We start from the raw sequence: 18,394 nt of genomic DNA, 5'->3' as shown, positions 1-18,394 counted from the left end.
TATAAAAGATCTTCCAAGAGCAATCTTGCCTTGTTGCCTTATTCATCTTCATTGCTTTAATAGTCACTTCGCCCTCATCACATACTTCACACGTTCACTATGCTTCCCATAACTAATTATGACACACAAGGTCCAAAACTAACAGCACAAAGATAGCTTTGAGAAATAGTCTGCAGGTTCCTTATACATCAATTTTGGGCTGTAAAGCTCATGAGCATCTTGAAATTGGCAATCATTTGGGGATGCCAGCCCCCTTCTGCTTCAAGTCAAATTCTGTAGCATAGCTCTACATAGTTTAGCACTGTTTCAATTGAGCCATTTCCAGTGGTCTCACAAGAAAACATTTGAAACACATATAGACTATTAGATTTCCTCTTAGCACTGCCTTGGCACTCTCACAAAAGCATTTGGTGAATCATGTTGCAGAGGATTATCTATGGTAAAAATTGTGTTAGCTGTGTGTGAATGAAAAGAAAAATGAAACCAGTTAGCCAACAGAGATGTATAGTTTCCAATGTTTTATAATACTTTCCAGCCTACAACACAAAACAGCCTTTGAACACGCAGGCAAATAGCCAAAAAGGATGTTTTATCAAACTAAAAGAGTTAATGCAAGTAATATAGAACTTGGAATGACTACAGACACTCCAGTCGGTTTAGTAAATATAAATATGATCTCAATCAGATCATCATGGATTGGTTAAGCCTTTCAAGTCTAGTAACCAAAACTGTCCTTTAAGTAAAATAGAGGACATCATAATACCCAGTTTTATTGTTGTTCTACTTCTCCATCGTCCATTTGTATTTCTCAATTAAGTCAATTTTTTTTGATATTTGCAAGGATATTCATTATACGTACCATGGCCAATTGCAGTCCTTGTGAGTCTATGCATGATTTAACCTCACTAGGGGCCGACTGACTTTTGTGGGATTGCAATCCCATCCCCCTCCACCTCAGGAGCACATTTTCCTACTTGCGTTGCAGTATTCTTTTGCTATCTTTTGAAGGAGAGCAAAACAAGGAGCAGGGGGGGCGGGGTGGAGAAGTACTATGGAAGCAGGGCTTTTCCAGCTTTCGGAATGCCATTAAAAGTCAGCTATTATACTACAAGTCTTGTAGATTTAGTAATAGTAGACTTTCAGCAGCTTTATGAATTCCAGGTAAGCCTTGATATTCTTTTGCCTTCTCTACCTGGAGATTGAAAGAAGGAAAATGTCAATAATTGTATTTGCACTTGTAGCAAAGTAAAATAAAGAGAGAAAAAGCAAGGTAACAAAATTTAGAAATGGAAAGTGAAGAGGGAGAAAACAAAGCACAGGGAAGAGAGCAAGCGGAGAGAAATGGACTCAAAGACAGAGCGAGAGAAACAGAGTAATAGAGTGAGCAAGAGGTTGAAAAGAGAGAGAGATCACAATTTCGACTTGCTGGTCAGCAATTCTTTTTGCCCCATGGGCTTGCTATCTGAAGGGCAAAGTTGCATTTGCAGCTATGCATAATTATTCAAATAATCCAGTGCATACATTTAAGGGCAGTTTGTACCAGCAATGCTGCATACAAAACTTAACTACAACCAAAGTTAAATTTTAGCCCACCATTTTAACTATGAAAACTGAAGTTGAATTACTGCACTCTTTCTCCATGCTCCCAAATGATGTGCCTCTCAATCTTTGGCTGATTATTTCAGTATGGTCAACAGTTAAGGTGTCCAACAGATGCCTACCATGGTTTATAGCTGCCAATGCAGCTGGTTGCTAACTATTTTCCTGCCAACATAAGGACTTGCTTAATTTTTTTTGGCAACTAAGGAGCATCTTGCACTGAATTAAAGTAGTATTCTATGAGAAAAATGTACACTGGCTTCATTCCAGCATGCTCCTTGCATAAAAGAACAATCAAATTATTTTATCATTTCCATTTCCCCCAGTTTACTCCCCTTCTTTCCTGAAGGTTGCATCAGTGTCATCCCTCCAATCCTTAGCAAATTAGCTATTCTTCTTGCATGAGCAGAGACAGTGAGTGCTGCAAGCTATTTGACCACAGATGCCATCACAGCTGAGCTCAGTTACAATCTCACCCAACTTATATATTTTCCAGCTGAGAGTGCACTAGATGGCAACTCAAATTTCTCTTCCCCCACCCCCCTCATCTCAGGCACATGGAGACCAATTATAGCACCCCTAGAATCTCCCCAGCTAAGTTCAGGTAATTAACTAATAATTAGTAGAAACAGAGCAGGGACCAAACCTCAGATATTCCTCATCTGTATGGTATTAAACACTTGCCAAGTTATGTACTTATTTGCAATCAACTTTTTTTTAAAAACACATTTACCTGTGGCTGGCCTCTCGCACAAAAGTGTTAGTGTGTGCAGTTTCCCAGGTTTAGACAGGCCAGGAGTGCTGGCATGATGTCTAAATGCCTTGTCAAACAATGACAGGACCCTAAATCTCCAGGTCCTCTGTGCATTCAATGAAGCAGATTCTTCAATACTCCACAGCTTCTAGATATATTTTTCAAACACTGCATATTTTTGAAATAATTTTATTTTTATATATATATATATATACACATACATACACATACATATATATATATATAATATATACATACATAAAGCTAACAAGGCAGGAAGCCAGAAAATTGCAACAAAGTGTACTGGGCAATATTAAATTAAATCTGCCATCTTACCAAAGCTAGATGCAACAAACAAGACAAAAAGCCTAGAAAAGAGAGCGCATGGGCAACTATCATTACTTCCACCCCAACACTGCAGCCTCACCACCACCCCCCGCCAAAAAAAAACCCATCCTACTTCACACAATACTCCCTACTTGCAGCCGGAGATCATATGTCACAGGACCTCAGTCTGGGTTTGGGGGGGGGGGGGGGAAAGAGAAGAGGGTCACCTTTTAAGTCCCAGCCTGCACCTCTTTCTTCTCAGACACTATGGCGGAACATTCATCGTTGGTGGAAGCATGAATCGGCTGATATTGGATCGGCCGTTAAAGTTAATGGAAAGGAAAACTGGCGGCTGATTCGTTATTGCCCGTTTTATGCTCACGCTGAAGTTGAAAGTTCTGGCACATGAAACAGGTCTACTTTCTCCCACAGTAAAGCATATGGGATCCTGGGCTTTATAAAGAGAGGCATAGAGTACAAAGGCCAGGAAGTTATGCTAAACCTATAAAAAAATTAGTTTGGCCCCAGCTGGAGTATTGTGTCCAATTCTGGGCACCACACTTTAGGAAGGACGTGAAGGCTTTGGAGAGGTTACACAAGAGATTTGCTAGAATGGATCCAGGGATGAGGGATTACAGTTACGCAGACATACTGGAGAAACTGGGGTTGTTCTCCTTGGAGCAGAGAAGGCCAAGGGGAGATTTGATAGAGGTTTTTTAAAATTCGTTCATGGGATGTGGGTGTCGCTGGCAACGCCAGCATTTATTGCCTATCCCTAATTGCCCTCGAGAAGGTGGTGGTGAGCCACCTTCTTGAACCGGTGGATAGGGTGCCAATCAAGCGGGCTGCTTGGTCCTGGATGTTTTTTTTAAATTCAATTCAATTCAATTTTATTTGTCATATATGGAACAGACGTGTGGATTTTTACGAGTCCTCCCAACATTGGAATAAATATGGCATAACAATGATAAAAATACTAATAGAAATACTAATAGAAAGACAGTAATAATAAATAAAACAACAGTAATAAATAATAATAAATTAATCGTGGTGTCGAGCATCTTGAGTGTTGTTGGAGCTGCACTCATCCAAGCAAGTGGAGAGTATTCCATCACACTCCTGACTTGTGCCTTGTAGATGGTAGAAAGGCTTTAGGGAGTTAGGAGGTGAGTAACTCACCGCAGAACATCCAGCCTCTGACCTGCTCTTGTAGCCATAGTATTTACTGTGGCTGGTCCAGTTAAGATTCTGGTCAATGGTGACCCCCCCAGGACGTTGATGGTGGGGGATTCATCTATGGTAATACAATTGAATGTCAAGGGGAGGTATCTGACTCTCGCTTGTTGAAGATGGTCATTGCCTGGCACTTGTGTGGTGCGATTGTTACTTGCCACTGATCAGCCCAAGCCCGAATGTTGCCCAGGTCTTGCTTCATGCGGGCATAGACTACTTCATTATGTGAGGAGTTGCAAATGGAATTGAATACTGCAATCATCAGCGAACACTACCACTTCTGACCTTATGATGGAGAGAAGGTCATTGATGAAGCAGCTGAAGATGGTTGGGACTAGGACACTGCCCTGGGGAACGCCTGCAACAATGTCCAGGGGCTGAGATGATTGGTCTCCAACAACCACAACCATCTAGGTATGACTCCACAGCCAGTGGAGAGTTTTCCCCGATTATCATTGACTTCAATTTTACAAGGGCTGCTTGATGCCACAATTGGTCAAATGCTGCCTTGATGTCAAGGGAAGTCACTCTCACCTCACCTCCGGAATTCAGCTCTTTTGTCCATATTTGGACCAAGGCTGGAGCAGAATCCAAACTGAGCATCGGAGAGCAGGTTATTGGTGAGTAAGTGCCACTTCATACTACTGTCGAAAACATCTTCCATCATTTCGCTGATGATTGAGAGTAGACTGATGGGGCAGTAATTGGCCGGGTTGGATTTGTCCTGATTTTTGTGGACAGGACATAACTGGGGAATTTTCCACTTTGTCAGGTAGATGCCAGTGTTGCAGCTGTACCAGAAAAGCTTGGCTAGATGCGCAGCTAGTTCTGGAGCACAAATCAACAGCACGACAGCCGGGATGCTGTCAGGGCCCATAGCCTTGGCTGTATCAAGTGTGTTCTGCCATTGCTTGGTATCACTTGGAGTGAATCGAATTGGCTGAAGACTGGCTTCTATGATGGAATATGTTTAAAATCATGAATGATTTAAATAGTATAAATAAAGAGAAACTGTTTCCAATGGCTGAAGGGTCGATAATGAGAGGGGGCAGATTTAAGGTGACTGGCAAAAGAACCAGAAGCCACGAGGAAAAATTTTACGCAACGAGTGGTTAGGATCTGGAATTAACTTCCAATTAGGGTGGTGGTACAGATTCAATAGTAGCAATTGGAGAAGTACTTGAAGGAGAAAAAATTGCAAGGATATGGGAAAGAATGGGCGAGTCGGACTAACTGGATTGCTCTTCGAAAAAGCCGGCGCAGACCTGATGCGTCGAATGGCCTCCTTCTGTGCTGCGCTATCCTGTGATACTATGGTATGTATGGCAACTGTTTCAAATTAATATGGTCACTTAAAATGGATTCGAAGAAATTAAGTGAAGGTGGTTTTTTGGATATGCAGCTCAATGTTATTAGGCATTTCACTACTAACCTTGCAATTAAGGTCTCTCCCTGACGAGAGTAATAAAAGTACTGAGACCCTCAGAGTTTAATCAAAAATGGTCAGAATTGCAGCAGGATGGTTTAGTTGTAATTTTTGCAAATTTAGAAAAATAGTTTAAAAGCAGTAAAATGTCCTCAAATCCTGAAAGTCTTATCAACAAGACTTTCTTACATGGAGTAAAAGTTTTTTGGCAATACTGAATCTGAAAGATAGCAACAGCTTCATAGGTACAGTACCTTTCAATGCTAAAAAGGTCACAGCTTGCACTTTTTCTTTTTTGTTCAATGCCTGCCTTCAAAACGTGAAGCACAGACATGTGGCTTGATTGGCAGCTTCATTCACAAGTAGCATAGCAACAAAAGAAGTAAAAAGCCGAAGTTGTGATCTTTTCGCAATGAAAGATACCTACAAAAGAACTGCAGCCTTAACACATTAAAGCAAAATGCTAGAGCAGAAAGGAACAAAACAAAGCCCTCACTTCTGCTCCAATGGCAAATAAAGCTGCCAAACTGCCAAAGCAACATTAACAAAATGCTGTTTTTCTTAACAGGTCTAAATAACTGCAGAGTTAATTTTGAGATGATCAAAAGAAAATTATCTGTAATATTAAGAGAAAGCGTCATGGTAGAGATCGCCACGTTGAGTTGAACAGAGGCACTGCCAACAGCTATGATGCCACGGTTGAGGCCTCTTGACAAGGCATCCCACGGAGAAGCACTGAACTGATATCAAAACTGCAAACGCTGTAGCTAATGACCTGTGCTCCAATTCCAGGAGTTCTTTTGATAGATTTTAGGGCATGGGCTGGAGGTGGTGTTGGAAGTTCCAGAGGATCTCAATGCCTTCCCTCTGGCCTTGTGTCAGTATGGAATATGCCGTAACCAATGCTTCCGATCCGGACCATTCCCATCAACAGGTTCAGAAGACAAACAAATTTTCTGTTACAGTGCTAATTTTTTTTTGTGAGAACTGAACCATAAAAGGTCATTTAAGCAGAGTTTAAATTTGAGACACAGCTACTTATGTTGAACATTAAAAAAAAATCAAACTATACAAACATACACAAAAGTAATTATGAAATTAAAGCCAGTGAGTTTGCATAAAAGTTTTTTCCATTTAAATCCTGATGTAAACTATCCACTATTCTACTTTTTCCACAAACAAAGCAGATCATTTTGACCCAAAATTAGACCCATATACATATTTTAAATACATATTTTAAGTGTTTATTAATATGCTTCGATTTATACATAAATAGATCCTGAAGAACTTTCAAATATAATGTGCATTAAAAAGCTGTGACAGCACTGGACACAGTAATGGATCCTGACAACATCCTGGCTTCGGTGCTGAATATCTATACACCAGAGCTAGCTGCTCTCCTACTCAAGTTGTTCCACTACAATTATGACACTGGGATCCACATGACAACATGGAAGATTTCCCTAGTATGTCAGATCCATGAAACACAGGATAAATCTAACCCGGCCATTTACCGCCCTATCACCCTCCACCCAAGCATCAGTGATGTGATGGAAGGAGTCAATAATGCCAGTAAGTGACACCTACTAATCGATAACCTGCTCAACAAAACTCAGCTCGAGTTCCACCAGAACTACCCGATTGCAGACCTCATCATAGCCTCAAGCCAGATATGGATGCAAGAGCTTAATGACAGAGAGGCAAGAGGAGCTGGCCTCAATATCAAGTCAGCACTTGGCCAAATATAGCACCAAGGAGCCCGAAACTGTGGCCAATGGGAGGGGTGGGGTGGATGGAGAGTCAAAGGGAAAATCCACCAGTGGCTGGAGTCCTACGCAACACAAGAAGGATGATGAAGCTAGTTATCGCAGCCTTAGGGCATCGCTGTTGGGTACAGTAGCCCGATGATTATGATGCTGGACTCGTTACCCAGAGGTCGTGAGTTCATAATCTCAGCACACCATGCTGCACTTAATTCAGTAAGTCAGTGATTTGTAGGCTAGCACCAGAAAACAACAATGAAAGCTGCCAGATTGTTGTAAAAACCCTATTAGTTCATCATGTCCTTCAGGGAAGAGAACCCACCACCTCTACCTGATCTGGCCTATACATGACTCAACTTCTACAGTATGTGGTTGACTTCTAATGCCCTGACAGATGGGGAATAAATACTTCCTTGCAAGTGTTGCCCACATCTTAAGAATAATTTTGTTTTTGTTTCAGAGTGTACGGTAGCCTAATGGATATGGTACTGGACTGTCAGCCCAGAGTTTGAGGTCAAATTGCACCATGGCAAGCTGTGAAAGTGATGGAAGGAATGTCATTGATTAAGTGTTCTCAGACCAACCATCTTTCAGCAGCTTCATCAATGGCTTTCCCTCCGCCATAAGGGCAAGACTGGATAACAACCAGCCTTGGCTCGACAAGGGCAAGGTAACATTTGCACTACTTAAGTGCTAGGTAATAACCAGCTCAGATAAGATAAAGCACAGTTGCCTCCCCTTGACACTCAAAAGGCACCATCATCTACAAACAGCATCTGGGAGTCACAATGACCGGAAACTTGGCCGTATCAACACCATGGCTATAAAAGCAGGGTTGAAACTAGGTAATCTGACAAGTGATGCTGCTCCATCCTAACCCTCAAATCCTATCCACCATCTACAAGGCTCAAGTCAGGAAAGTGATGAAATACTCGCCACTCATCTGGATGGGTGCAGCCACAATACTCAAGAAGGTAACATCATCCAGGACAGACCAGTTTGCTTGATTGGCAATCCTGCCACCATACTCAATATCCACCTCCTGTATCTTCATTATGTATAGGAGAGCAGAAACTCACCAATTTTATTTTGACAGCACCTCCCTCCCAGTGTCCTCTACCAAAAAGGACAAAAGCAGCAATGTCATGGCAACACTATAACCTCCAAGTTCCTCTCAAAGCCACATACTACCCTGACTTGGACGTATATTGCTATTCCTTCATAGTCACTGGGTCAGAATCCCAGAATTCCCCACCTAACATATGACCAGAAGAATTGCAGCAGTTCAAGGAAAAGTCCCACACCTTTTTAGCCAGCATGGGATGGACAATAAATGCAGCCTTGCCAGTGTCACCCACATTCAGAGAATAAATAAAACAACATTCTAACATGTGCAGACACTTTAGGCAAATACTAATAATAAAATTAAAGTGCTAGTACATCTCCCATGGCATTGTTCATGATATCAGATGTGTTATTTTTAATGAAACTGTATTTTCATTCAGACTTATTCTTTCCAGTCTCTTTCTATCTCCTCCCCACTCTTGAATGTGGGGTCTTTCTGCCCCCCTCACTGAGTGTGTTTCCCTCTCAAACACACTGTTGGTCTCATCCTCAATCACATACTGTGTGCCTTCCCCTCAACCCAGTTTTTCTTGTGTACACGCACCTTTCTTTCTCTGTCTGTCTCTTCACCCATCTCTTTTTCTCCCTGTAAAAAAAATCTTTTAGAAATCAAGTTCCAAATTTTGAGCTTTATCTTGTTTTGAAGACTTTATCAAAAACATACTCATTACAATGATAGCCTCTCGGATCTCGCACTTCCACATGTAGGGCATAGATTGCCCACATGAATCATACTGATGCACACTGGGAGTTTTTTTGACCGTGTTTGCATAGACTCAAGACTTTTGCATGCTGAGAGTTGGAGGCACAGGTGCTTGCTGGAAGCTATAGTTGCTTCCTCTTCAGCTAACAGAGGGCTAGGTTTGGGAAGACCATAAATTCAAGCCTGCGATTTCTCAGGAGACACTGTTCTCTGGTACAAAATGTCCTTTGACACATTTTAAAATACAGAAATAGTGTCACTGTATATATTTTATGTTCAGTCGTGATTTCATGCTGTTTTGAGTACATGAATGACATTTGAGACAATTAGCTGCAAGAAGTTGAGTGAGTGGGCAAATACATGGCAGATGCAGTATAACGTGGGTAAATGTGAAGTTATCCACTTCGGTAGGAAAAACAGAACGGCAGAGTATTATTTAAATGGTGATAGATTGGGAAATGTTGATGTACAAAGGGACCTGGGTGTCCTTGGACACCAGTCACTGAAAGCAAACATGCAGGTGCAGCAAGCAGTTAGGAAGGCAAATGGTATGTTGGCCTTCATTGCAAGAGGATTTTGAGTACAGGACCAAGGATGTCTTACTACAGTTATACAGGGCCTTGGTGAGACCACACCTGCAGTACTGTGTGCAGTTTTGGTCTCCTTACCTAAGAAAGGATATACTTGCCATAGAGGGAGTGCAGCAAAGGCTCACCAGACTGATTCCTGGGATGGCAGGACTGTTGTATGAGGAGAGATTGGGTTGACTAGGCCTGTATTCACTAGAGTTTAGAAGAATGAGAGGGGATCTCATTGAAATGTATAACATTCTGACAGAGCTAGACAGACTGGATGCAGAGAGGATGTTTCCCTTGGCTGGGGGGTCTAGAATGAGGGGTCACAGTCTCAGGATAAGGGGTAGGACATTTAGGACTGAGATAAGGAAAAATTTCTTCACTCAGAGGGTGGTGAACCTGTGGAATTCTCTACCACAGAAGGCTGTGGAGGCCAAGTCACTGAATATATTTAAGGAGGAGATTTCTAGACACAAGGGGTATGGGGAGAGAGCGGGAATATGGTATTGAGATAGAGGATCAGCCATGATCATATTGAATGGCGGAGCAGGCTCAAAGGGCCAAATGGCCGACTCCTGCTCCTATTTTTCTATGTTTTTCTAAGAAATGTGCAAATACAGACTGTGTGGCATGTGAAATGTGATACCCAGGCTGCAGCTCGATGGGAACTGCGACCGACTGCATGACACTGAACATACTTTTGCCTATAATGAGATCTGCTTATTTAAATAATTTTTGACACTCCAGCTCATAGTGCATAACAGTGGTCAGCAGAGGAACGGCAACCTGTTGGCCACAGCCTGTTAGGCATGTTGGCCTTTATTGCAAGGGGGTTGGAGTATAAGAGTAAGGATGTCTTACTACAATTGTATAAGGCTTTGGTGAGACCACACCTGGAGTACTGCATAGAGTTTTAGTCTCCTTATCTAAGGAAGGATATACAGGAAACTCTCTTTTTACCGGCACCTAAATAACCGGAAATCTCTCTAAACCAGCAAAATTCAGGAGTAGGTTCAGGTAAGTTTTACTTCATATTAGTGGCCATGCAACAGGGACATCTGGATCTGTGGCCATGTAACTAGGGTTCCTGCACCTGCTGCCATGCAACAGGGACGACTGGATCTGTGGCCGTGTACGGGGCTCTCGTACCTTAGTAAGTATCTCTCTGTAATCCGGACTTTGATCAACCGGCACCATGCCGGTCCCGTTGGTGCCAGATAAAAAAAAAGTTTCCTGTACTTGCCTTAGAGGCGGTACAACGAAGGTTCACTAGATTGGTCCCGGGGATGAGAAGGTTGTCCTATGATGAGAGGCTGAGCCTATACTCTCTGTAGTTTAGAAGAGTGAGAGGTGATCTCATTGAAACATACAAGATTCTGAGTGGGATTGACAGGTTGTTTCCCCTGGCTGGAGAGTCTAGAACTAGGGGACATAGTCTCAGGATAAGGGATCAGCCATTTAAGACTGAGATGAGGAGGAATTTCTTCAAGAGGGTTGTGAATCTTTGGAATTCTCTCCCCCACAGGGCTGTGGATGATGAGTCGTTGAGTATATTCAAGGCTGAGAGAAATAGATTTTTGGACTCCAGGGAATTAAGGGATATGGGGATCGGATGGGAAAGTGGAGTTGAGGTTGAAGATCATCAATGATCAAAAGGCTATATGGCCTACTCCTACTTCATGGTCTTGCGTTCACAGGGTCAGCTTGAGGGTTCCAGCCAAGTACCAGCCCAGGGATTCCAAGCTCACAGGACCCAGTTGAAAAGTAGGTTTGGTAGCTCAGCATCAGCACTTCGTGTAGTCACTCGACAGTGCTGGAACAGTTCGGGGGCATCTATGGAGGAGTGTTATCACCTGACCAAGCTGCAGGCCGCCATTGAGAGTGTGGCCTCACCAGGGTCCTCAGCAGTGGAGCCCTCCATGACCTCAGTCGTAGCTTTTATTAGCAATGTTCTGATAGGGGCTCTAAAGAGCTTGAGCTCCAATCTACAGCAGGCTGCCTTGTCTAGATTCACCATGTTGGGAAATTACATTGAAACAACCATATTGCAAAACACAAACAACCTGGTGCTGCTCAGCTGTCTGCTCTCATGCAGATCTCCAAATTGCCGAGGGAGTGCCAGGAGTGCAATGGCTGGAGCCACACCCGTAATATCCAACTGCCATGCTCAATGGAGTCACACAGTATATAGGCCCAGGCAGCTATTGCATTAATGTCTTTGCAGTGGCATCTACAGACCCAGCAGAAAGAAGTGGTATTGGGCCACCCCCTTCCCTGGAGGAAGTCATTAATTAGCACACAGCAACCAACCACCTCACTCCCACTGGGTAAACACTTAGAAAGAAGTGGAAGACACACACAATACAATACAATACAATACAAATCGCTTTATTGGCATGATAAGGTACATCTTATGTTGCCAAAGCATCAAAATACATTTATGGTTGAACACATAAACGCGGTTCCACTATACACTTAGAAAGGGGAGGTACCAGGGCTTTGCACCACATGGTTCAGGTGACTAAAACCTTGGATTATGCATACTCCACTGGTACTGAAGAGTGCATTATTGGCCCCAGAAAATTCTTTTTTTTATATAAAGTGGTCAAAAATTGGTATGCTTGCCACATAAAATATTCGGCTTCCCTGGAGAAAAATTCAATGCATCAATAGTGTAACAAAAAAAGCTTTCCGAGAGCACTGCTGTGGAACCCACCAAGGCTTTTAGAATTATACAGTGGGTCTATATGATCCAGAATCCGAACACATCAGTATCACTGAACAATACAATGAAACCTTAATGTAGGGAATGAATAGGTCAGGGCAGAGGGGCAAAAAAGCCACAATCCACATAAACAACACAAGCAGTAGTTTCACCAAAATATCCCTGCAGTTTTTCCAAAGCCAAATCAGTAATCGACTGTGGCCTTTTATTACATAAGCTAATAAATCAGTTAGATATTTCAAGTTTAATGTAGTTTCTTATAGTTTTTTTGTGCTGCAAAGCAAAAAAAATCAAAACTGAATGCAAACATTTTAAATAAATCTATTCACAAAGCTCGTTTCAAGTAGTAGGAATTAAGGGGACACACTAAGGTTCTAACTTATTTCTAAAGGTGTTGTTGGAGTATGGGATGCTTTGCCACAGGAAGTAATTGAAGCAGAGACCACTGCATCTTCTAAACCAAGATTAGGTTCAATATTTGAAGCAGAGGAAGATGCAGAAGTACAGGAAAAGTGCAGGAGAATGGAATTCATTTGGGATTGCTCCAACAAAGTGCCAGCACAGTCCCAATCAACCAAATGGCCTCCTTCTGTGCTGTTCATGGTCAACAGTGAAAGTCACTTCACACCAGAGCATTAAAGCAGCATGGACATTTAGAATAGTTCCTATTCAATTTTTTTAACTCCTTGATATAAATACAATACGCAGTAATAAACTTAATCTACTCACAAGGAAACTCTTCAATTCCTCATAAGCTAAAAAGTCTTTCTAGAGTGGCATAAAGTGTGCATTACTCACCTTTTAGACACAGTAGTCGTTATTATTCAAACACCGTATCCTCCCCTTACCATAGGTTAACAAGTATAACTTCATTTGCAGGGAGATGGAAACAGAGGTACCTGCTCCAGCTGATTTTATACAAATAGTTTAAATTATGTTTCAGGACTGAGATACAATATTTTTTTTTTAATGCAAATCCTCTGCAGCAGACAGGTGGTGGGGTTCCACTAAGGTTACAAGTTGAAATCTGAAAGTCACAACCTCCTAGTTAATGCCAAGTAAACATAATATTGTCCCCAAGTAAATAAATTAAACTCAGAAAACCTAGCCTATAGTCTTCCATTGATTTTTTTTTAATATTAGAGGAATCAAGGTGAAGAGCCTAGGCAAAAAGTGCAGGAAAAGCCATGGTTGGCGAATAAGAGAAAACAAGGCAAACGCAAAATACTGATCAGTGAACACCAAGCTTATATTTTAAAAGCTCGAGGATTGCAATGAAGGAAGGAATGACTGATAGATATCAAGAGTTCTACAGAATTGAGGTTCTAGGAAAAATGAGTTCGATTGTACAATGTCTTGATTTCAACAGAAGAAAGGGAGAAGGAAGTATGCACACAATCAGGTACATGCAAGGGAAGCAAGTTCAGAAGACTAACATTGTATCAATGAGACAGAAAAAGAAAACAAGTGCAAGAGTGAGAAACCAAAGCAAAATCTAAGAATATACTGAGATTGGAGACTAGTGGTAAAAGAGGGGTGCCCCTCAGACACAGAAAGCCAAGACCTGCTGAATGGAAAGTATTTGGTCCACAAAAGGAAACTGAGCTTCATGGATGCAATAGAGATGATGTGGGGTTCCATTGGGTGTCGAGTAGGAATGAGAAAATGTTACATCCATCCCCCATATCTCATTATTTAGATCCATACATGGACCATTTTCATTTGAACTGTTGCCTTGACATTAACCAGATATTCCTAGACTCCTATTAAATAGCAACCTGCCCATTTGTTTTTAGAAATGAATATGCACTTACTGTACAAGATGACAATCCGGTTATTAGCTATAAATTGTATTGTCATTATTTTATGTTTACACAACATATCGATAAGAAAATCAATTGGGCCCATCGTGTCTCATCTATCCTCAACAAACCTACAGCCCCAATAAAAAACAAATAACCGCAGAGAACTATGACTTATTTTAATCCAATTTACACCTTGATCTTGCATTCCAGTAGTTTTTACTTCAGCCATGTCCACAAAATACCTTATAACATGGTTTCTGAAAACTATAGACACTAAAATTAGTTTACTGTAGGAACTGGGGTTCCCAGCCGAAGAATTGAGATCGACTCAGAAAATCAAAAACAATAAAATTTAATGAACAAACGAAGCTGTACAGGAAACTGTAGGATACAATGCAAATAGATCTGGTCTGCTTGAAAGCCTCTCTGAAAACTGCTAGAAGGTTCCGAGCTCAACTGCTAGAAGGTTCCGAGCTCTACTGCTAGAAGGTTCCGAGCTCTGACGTCATGACGTCATCACGTTCTTCCCGCCGTTGAGAGATCACGTGACGGACGGCATGACGTCATCACGCGGAGTACAGGAAAGAAGCCCTAGTACAGTTAACAGATACATTAAAGGTGCAGCCCCCAGCCGTACTACATTGCTGTAAAAGGAATTATATACAATTGTCCGTAATCCTCTGGTGGTTCCGCCACATTACCATATTTGACCAACTCCAAGTAGTCTTAACGCTTATTTTTATAAATTCATGTTGGTTTGGATTCACTGCTTTAACTGGCTAAATGCTCATGAATATCATTTTTTTTTTATTTCCAGGATTTGGCCAACGGCAAGTTTGGCCTTATGTGCCCTGTGAGTTGCGACAGTAATTGGCTACATGCCTGAAGCTCTTGATTAATATATTTTTGTCCTGGCACCTAAAGTTACAGGAAGCCTCCAAATATGCTTTGCACCTTTTTCAGCATCTGGAAGAAAGGCAAATAAACTTAATTGTGAGCTTCAAGTCCAAAATAAATGTTACATCTGTAAAATCCATTTAACAGATTGTCATTTCACTGTTCATTTTTAAAAATACAATGTTTTCAGCACATAATGGAGAGAGTTGAGTGTTACAAAAGTATGTTACAGTACACCTGGCTGACTCAATTTGGCAGCTGAATATAACTGGCAGTAGTCAAATGGGGCTCACCGGTCCAACATAAATAAACATTCAATCTATTTCTCAAGCTGAAAGCAGATATAACCTTTTTTAATGTTATGCAGCAAGAATGGAAAATATTTTTATTATCGTTATTATTGCGAAACCATGGGAAAGGGGTACAGTCCAAAGTGCAAGATACTGTCAACGTTGATAAAAAGTGAGAGGATGGAGACATCAAATATGGTAGTAGCAGTAAGGTGACACAAGGGAACTAAGATGCAAGCAGTTCTAGTTTGAGGTCTTTGGAAAGAATGAATTAAAATCAGAGATGGCGTGAGGAGTCTTCAAATTCCAGATTCATGAGGCATTATCCACTGCTTTTAAAGCATTCTGATGAAGGGAACACCCTTGAAACGTTAACTCTTCTGCTCTCTTCACAGGTGCTAACTGACCTGCTGACTATTTCCAGCAATTTGTATTTTTGCTTTTAAAACTGCATTGGTTACCCATATGGTCTCTGCTCCTTAAATGACACTGATGGCAGCCTGTAAACTGCTCCAGCAATTTTCCTACAACAAACTTTAAAATGACCAGGACCCCAGTTCATACATTATTTTAAAACAAACTGGGATTACACACACCACTTTCAAATTCTAGGCACAGAACCTATATTTATGGAGCTCTTCAACATATTAATTAGGACAGCGGCTCTTCCATCATCAATTTATTTTTGATTTATATTAATGACCAGGACATAATTTAAAAGTTTACAGATGACACAAAACTCAAAAATATAGTGAACAGTGAGGAGGATAGTGTCAGACTTCAAGAGGACATAGACAAGCTGGTGAAATGGGCAGACATATGGCAGATGAAATTTAACGCAGGAAGTGTGAACTAATACATTTTGGTTGGAAGAATGAGGAGAGGCAATATGAACTAAAAGGTGCAATTTTAAAGGGGGTGCAGGAAGAGAGACCTGGGGGGTGTGCGTACACCAATCTTTGAAGGTGGCAGGACAAGTTGAGAAGGCTGTTAAAAAGGCACAAGTTTTCCTTGGCTTTATAAATAGAGCCATAGCATACATAAGCAAGGAAGTTATGCTAAACCTTTATAAACACTGGTTAGGCCTCAGCTGGAGTACCGTGTCCAATTCTGGGCACCGCATTTTAGGAAGGATGTCAAGGCCTTAGAAAGGGTACAGAGGAGATTTACTAGAATGGCGCCAGGGATAAAAGACTTCAGTTATGTGGAAAGACTAGAGAAACTGGAGTGTTGTTCTCCTTCGAGCAGAGAGCTTAAAGGGAGATTTGATAGGAGGGGTTCAAAATCATCAACAGTTTTGACAAAGAAAATAAGGAGAAACTATTTCCAGTGGCGGAAGAGCCAGTAACCAGAGGACACAGATTTAAGGTGATTGACCAGTAAAAAATTTACATGAATAAAAAAAATTTATGCAGCAAGTTATGATTATCTGGAATTCACTGCCTGAAAGAGTGATGGAAGCAGATTCAATATTAACTTTCAAAAGCGAATTGGATAAATACTTGAAAGGGAGAAAATTGCTGGGCTAAGGGGAAAGAAGAGGGGAGTAGGACTAATTCGATAGTTCTTTCAAAGAGCAGGCACAGGCACGATAGGCCGAATGGCCTCCTTCTGTGCTGTATCATTCATACGATTCTAAGTTACACTTATCGGATTCAGATGTGTTGGATATTTAATGCTCAACTGTTTCTTCATTAACATACTTAAATGATCTCTACATAGACTATAGATTGCAGACAGCTAAAATAGTAATTCAAAGTAACAACTGTCCCAGTACCCCGAGTCACAAATAGACATGAAATTACGCTTTGACCCATCACAATTGGCTCGGAATTTGCAGTAGGAATAACAGTGAGGGTATCAGCGCTCACCGTGACTGAGTAAATCAGACAGCAACTTCCAGCGCCCACACATAACAGTTAAATGCGGAAATCAGGAAGTTGCTGTCCGATTTGCCCTGCTCCTCCACAAGCTTCGTTATACAGGTATCTTGCAGAGAGACCCTGCATTGAAGTACAGCAAGGGGGCAAGTTGCCCACTAGATACCCACTAATCATGTCAGAAAAAGTTATGACTTGTCCATTCAAGCGTGATAAGTCTTAAAAACTACCAAACAACCTCTCTGGCACTGAAAATTTACTTTTACAAGTGTGGAGTCTCATTTAAACAGATTTTAATTATTGCTGGAGATTTATTTTTTTTTAAATTAAAAGACTTTTTTTTTCTTTGTCTTTTAGCTCTCTCAATCCTATCTTTCTTTTTCCCTCTCTATTTCATTTTCTGTACATGAAGTTACATTGAATTACTTATTACATTCTAACTTACACTTCCCGGTTTAGACACTGCGCGACTCAGTAAAGATTCTTCAATCTGATTGGTTGAAGAGACACGGTGTTGCTCGCTGTGTTCACACATGCCACAGATCCCCTGCAGAGAGCGCCACGCTGTATTGGATTCCCGATGACCGTAAGTTGCCATGCAAAAGCCCACAAAAAATCTGTGGGCAGCTGTAAGCATAACGAATCCGAGCCAGTATGTCCACTTGATAACTTCAGAAGTGGATTTCTCAAATATTTGTTGACTCTATTCAAGTTACCCTTCATATCAGGAGGGGAAATATTTTTAATTGAACAAAAATGCAATCCTTAGCAAGTCAATTCCTTTTTCGCTCCCAAAACAACTGCCAAAAAAAACTGCTCATTTAATAAACGTCATGTAAACCTCAACAAATTTTGCTGTGTATTTCATATCATATTTACAAATACCTGGAATCCACAACAAAAAAACTAAATTTTGATCATCTATTATTAAATGCAACCGCATTGATGCTAACATGGAGCTTTTGATTAGCTCAGAACATACTAATTCTTGTTTACAACAGTTTTGAGGACGCTAAGACTTGTAGCCTAAATTAAGAAAAAGTCACAATGTGGTTTTACATGTATTTGAAGAGACTCAAATGTTGCAATGCAATTTAACAAAAGCATTAAATCCAAAACCCAAGGATTTTCTTTATCTGGTCTACCTTTTATTGCAGACAACTACCAACTTTATCGGTCACCTCTAATGTGGCTCTTTGCCATCCTTTTTACTCAGTCAACAGGTCACTTTACCCTTCTGCTGCAAGCAGCCAATTAGACCTCTCTGTAGCCTTAATCAATACAACACACAT

At 41.1% G+C, this 18,394-nt stretch overlaps 1 protein-coding gene across 5 annotated transcripts in view; it reads right to left on the bottom strand.

The window, feature by feature from the left end:
- LOC147123403 (ADP-ribosylation factor-like protein 15) overlaps positions 1-18,394 on the bottom strand; it is a 430,360-nt gene that overhangs the window by 267,466 nt on the left and 144,500 nt on the right. For 2 of the 5 annotated variants that reach the window (XM_085972453.1, XM_085972463.1), the window contains exon 2: positions 8,772-8,813. The exons of 1 other annotated variant lie outside the window; for it this stretch is intronic. In XM_085972453.1, the coding sequence (XP_085828579.1) occupies positions 8,772-8,813 (42 nt within the window). Of the gene's footprint in view, positions 1-859; positions 1,214-8,771; positions 8,814-18,394 lie in introns of those variants that run through there. 2 more of the 5 variants (XM_085972472.1, XM_085972444.1) reach the window with 2 other exon arrangements.

Source organism: Somniosus microcephalus, chromosome 2 (assembly GCF_052327205.1).
Source record: "Somniosus microcephalus isolate GS21.2 chromosome 2, FLI_Smic_1.0, whole genome shotgun sequence".
Taxonomy (NCBI): Eukaryota; Metazoa; Chordata; class Chondrichthyes; order Squaliformes; family Somniosidae; genus Somniosus; species Somniosus microcephalus.
Note: the sequence above shows the minus strand (reverse complement) of the source record. Positions and strands in the feature narration are given on the sequence as shown.